This window comes from Gouania willdenowi, chromosome 4 (assembly GCF_900634775.1).
Source record: "Gouania willdenowi chromosome 4, fGouWil2.1, whole genome shotgun sequence".
NCBI classification, from domain to species: domain Eukaryota; kingdom Metazoa; phylum Chordata; class Actinopteri; order Blenniiformes; family Gobiesocidae; genus Gouania; species Gouania willdenowi.
In genome coordinates, this window is record NC_041047.1 from 10,260,238 (window position 1) to 10,265,136 (window position 4,899).

At 34.4% G+C, this 4,899-nt stretch overlaps 1 protein-coding gene across 1 annotated transcript; it reads left to right on the forward strand.

Moving 5' to 3' along the window:
* The first annotated feature begins 252 nt into the window (after positions 1–252).
* Positions 253–4,211, forward strand: LOC114462352 (relaxin-3-like). The gene is made up of 2 exons (XM_028445119.1): positions 253–471; positions 3,911–4,211. The coding sequence occupies exons 1-2, from the start codon at positions 297–299 to the stop codon at positions 4,051–4,053; spliced, it is 318 nt and encodes a 105-aa protein (XP_028300920.1). The 5' UTR covers positions 253–296; the 3' UTR covers positions 4,054–4,211.
* Positions 4,212–4,899: the final 688 nt, after the last annotated feature.

Genomic DNA, 4,899 nt, shown 5'->3' on the forward strand with positions numbered 1-4,899 from the left:
AGTAAAAGGCTTATGTCTCTTTCAGAGGATGGTTCACTGGTGATTGTGGAGATAACCCGAGGAATAGGAAGCATGTTTGTGTGTGTGTGTGTGTGTGTGTGTGTGTGTGTGTGTGTGTGTGTGTGTGTGTGTGTGTGTGTGTGTGTGTGTGTGTGTGTGTGTGTGTGTGTGTAATACACAGAAGGGGAGGGCTGAAAGGTGGATCCTATAAAAGAGTAGGGAGTTCCACAGTGAGTAAAGTAGTGGTTTAGCAGCAGTTGAGGGTAACTTAGGAGCAGTGACATACATCCATCAGCATGCGTTCTCTGGTGTTGTTTCCTCTGCTGCTGCTGTGTGCAGTGGTGGTTGTGAGCCAGGCTGGAGCAGAGATGAAGGCCATGAAGCTGTGCGGCCGTGAGTTCCTCCGAGCCGTCATCTTCACCTGTGGAGGCTCTCGCTGGAGGAGAGTGTTCACCGAGTCAGAGTCTGATGGTAAGGAACATCTACGTCTACTTTGAATTCTAAGTTTAACCTTAAAATATAAGAACCCCCCCCCCCATTGGTAAATACTGAACAAACCAGAAATAGACAGCAACACAAATGATATTCTTGGGACTCACTGAAAATAGGTCCACAGCCCTCGTGTTGAGAACATGCATGCTTTGTCATTTTTACCCATTTATTTGAATTTCCTCATGCAAATTCAAACAACAGTTTCCCCTTGTACATTTATCTTTAAGAGCTTTAATATTTTGTTCCATTAGTTCAAATCTTTCTACCTGTTTTGATTTATTATGTTATTTCATCTTCAAATAACCACCACACAAACACTTAAACTTAACATAAAAGCAGGGTCACATCATAATGAGGGTCTAAATACATTCCATTAACACAGACAAATAAATAAAAAATACATAAATAAACTAAAATAAAATAAATTAGAAAAATTTGTATAAAAAGAAAAAAAAATAATCGTAATAGCTTTGAGTTGCCTTATATATTAAGAATTTGCACAGCATAATACAAATCAATCCAGACTCATAAGATATTTACTTGAGCTGGAAACTGAAATCATTGCAGGTATAATAAATAAGGTGACCATTTACTATTGTAATCCTTGAAGGAAACATCAAAGCAAGCAGCAGATGCCTGTGAAGAAGACTGGCAGTTGACAGTAGAAACATGTCACTTATGGTAAAACTATATAAATTTTCATTAATTTCCACAGTGTATTATGTTAATCTCAACTGGTCATTTAAGGATTACAACCCCACATTTAAATTAATCTGACCATAAATGAATCTCTCAAATATCGCTGAATAAGGACTTGCTGTTTGTTGTCAGTAACTGTAATAAGATGATGCTTCAAACAGCTTTTTATTTGAAATGATGTTTACAGTAAAGACATGTCTGCAGCATGTGAATGGCTAAAATCAGCTGCTTGCAGGCTGCAGACAGGTGTCTCTCCTCATTAGCTGGACATGGTAATGATGAGTGAGGAGACCACACATTGCTGATGAAATGCAGTTAGTGGCTGTCCCCTGGGGGGGCCTCCCCCCCTCCCCTCCTTCTGCTGTACACAAACAACTAAACTAGGATATCAGTCACACTGATTAGAAAGAGGAAAGTGACATTGTGGAAGACAAATGGCGTGGAAGTAATCTGTGCTCTCATTTACAGTTTATTTTTATACATATTCTGGATGTGAAAACAGCAACATTTATTACTGTTGATGAAAATTTTTTGTCGGCTATATTTTTTAAGTGACAATAACTAGACTATGACTAATTCATAGATAAAACCATAAACTATATTAAAATGTACGGAGGCTAAGAGCTGCCACAGGAAAGATATAATTTGAATCATTATAATGTATGAAAGATTTAATTATATTGTACAAACACTATAATTATAATGTAAAAACATATTTACAGTATATTGTACAAACGTAATATTATATTGTACAAACATTATATAATGTACAACAAGATATTGCATTGTATAAACATGATGTGTTGTTTAAACAATACACTTATATTGTACAAACAATATAGTATATTGTATAAACGTGATATTATATTGTTCGTACAATATCACATTTATACACGTATATTGTTCATACAATATAGTGATCCAAAAATATATTCTCCTCTGTAGCAGCTCTACGCTTCCGTAAAAATGTATTGATATTTTCGTGGACTAATAAAAACTAAACTATAATTTTCTATTTAGACGGAAAAAAGTGTATTAATGAATATTTACATACATTTCATCCGTAGTACCCAACATGGGATAAAATCAAATAATCTTTCTTTTTTGGAAGGTATCCAATCATATCTACTTTTGTAATGTGGAAGGTGGGACAATCTGAAAAATCATCCAATAATAGGTTGATAAAAGATAATAAAATATTTTAAAAGGCACATAAAGTCCATATTTTAGTCAATTACATCTGTAACAGATGTATCAGGCCTCTAATAATTCTTAAATGACACAGAATATGCAATTATTCAAAAAAATAAATGTCTTTTCCTCATTTGTCCACTAGGACTCACACCTTTTTAAGTAAGACAAAAACTGAACAGCAGGTGACAGCAAATCTACTCCACCAATACATTTTATTGGAAGTACATGTGATTCATGCATTTTATCATTTTAGGACTGTGATACCTGTAACTAAATGCTTTGTGCACCTATTTTTTTTGCTGAAGTGAGTTATATTTTATGGTGATGATTCAGTTCTTTAAATGAGTATACTTTTACTTATTTGCAGTAAAACATGGAAATAAAGGCAAAACCTGTTTAACCTTTCGACACTAACCCTTCCACAAAACCATATTATATGCAGCTCAGTTACGATTTGTTTAAAAGTATCAGTTATTTAAAATACAAGTCCATTGTTTTAATAATTATTAATTTAATAAACCCACTAAACACAATCCAAAGTAACCAGGTCAGGTTAGTTGTGATCCATGATTTTTTTTAAGTCTAATTTGACATGTTTGCTTGTTCTCCATGATTTCTAAGGAGGGCTAAGAACTGAGTTAGACAGAGAAACAATATGTACGTATGTGTTCAGAGTACTTACGATACAAACCTTAGAGTGGATTGAATTAACCATCACTGTGCTAAACAAATGATCGAATATATAATAGAGAAACAGCTGCAGAAACAATCTAATTGTGACCACATTACACACAGGATATTAATAAATCAATTTGAGTCCAGATCCTTATTGGTCAACATTGATGTCACTTAGTGTGAGCCAAGCTTTTAACGTAAAACTATCAAAGTCCAATAGTCCAGTTGGAAAAATCCATTGCTGTTGTAATCGTAACTGAATTTTAATTGAGTTCAGATAATTGACTTTGTAATTGTAATTAATTGGCATTGAAATTATGTAAAAACTGTCAATTACAATAATTAAATGCAAAACTGGGGAATCTATAGTTATATGGCTTACACATGTGTAATTACCATTATTAAAATATGTTTAATGTCAGTTTTACCTGTCACTTCTCTTGAGGATCAATATGTAATTTTTTTTTTTCTTCTTAAAAAAGGTTCATACGCCAAGACCAAAAATATTAATACCAATATTTTTCATTAATTAGGAAGCCTAACAAAGTAACCAAGAGATGAGAAACAAATTAGATGATATATATATTTTTTTTTGTGTATTTTACAGCTGAGATGCTAAGACATGCTAACAGAAAGCTAACACAAGAGGAAGGTTACAAGTTATGGGCTGATTTATTAAAGGCTCAGTAAGAAGTAGAATGTAATTGGAATTGACTTCCGGGGGGGAAATAATAGATTGTATTTGTAATTGGAAAAAATGCCCATCACCGTAATTCAATTGTACCTGAACATGAATAATTGAAGACACAATTGTATTTTAAAATGTAATTGAACCAATTCCTGGTTTCAGGTCCTCCTGCAGCCGAGCAGAGCAGTTTGGAGAGCTTCAACAGCCCAACGTCCGAACTAACCAAACGGGACATGAACCACCTCTTGACCACCATGTGCTGTCAGCTGGGCTGCAGGAAGAGTGACCTCACCTTCCTCTGCTGAGGACGAACCTTCTTCTAAACTCTGAAAGTGACTCTGTTCTTTCCTGTCTCATTATTTCTGAATCAAACACCGACTGCATGATTAATGTATAATTCTTTGTAAAGTATAAAAGTCGAGAACATCTGTGAACGTGTTTCCATTAAAGTGGAGCAAAAAGACATAAGTAATCATGTTTGTTATGATCACTGAGTTTCAAACTGACCAAACACATACTTTTGAGTTGTGACAACTGTGTCTGTGCCATGGTTTATGGACACAGCAAAACAATTTAAACTCTATTGTCTTTGTAAGAAACTTGAGCTTTTTGTCCTTCAGTTTGCCACTTTTGTCTAATAAATGTTCAAAGCCTGGGGTAGAACTTAAATTATTATTTATTTATGTTACATATAGGACTGATACTCAGTTTATTACAATCGTTTCCCCCCTAATTTTATTGTTAATCCTCCTATTAACACATTTTACCCTGGGGTCAATTTGACCCCAGGGATATTTGCCTCCAGAAAATGATTTTGAGAAAATTGTTGAGCAAGTTTTTGTGTCAGGCACTTTGTTTGTGTGCTGAATACATAAATAACCCTTTGATAATGAAACCTTGACTTGTTCTCTAGCGCCACCATCAGGCCAAATTTTTGAATTAGAATTCATTTATCAGCAATAGTCTTCATGCAAATCTTCTCAAAAAACATTAATGACCACAAGCATATGAATCCTATTGAAAGTGGTGATCATATGACCTTTCCTTCAGCGCCACCATCAGGTCAAACTTGTATCTTGACAATCTTTCATCTTTCAAGTCTTTTTTTTTAAATTTGGGGTGCACATTCATGACTCCCACAAAATTAATTA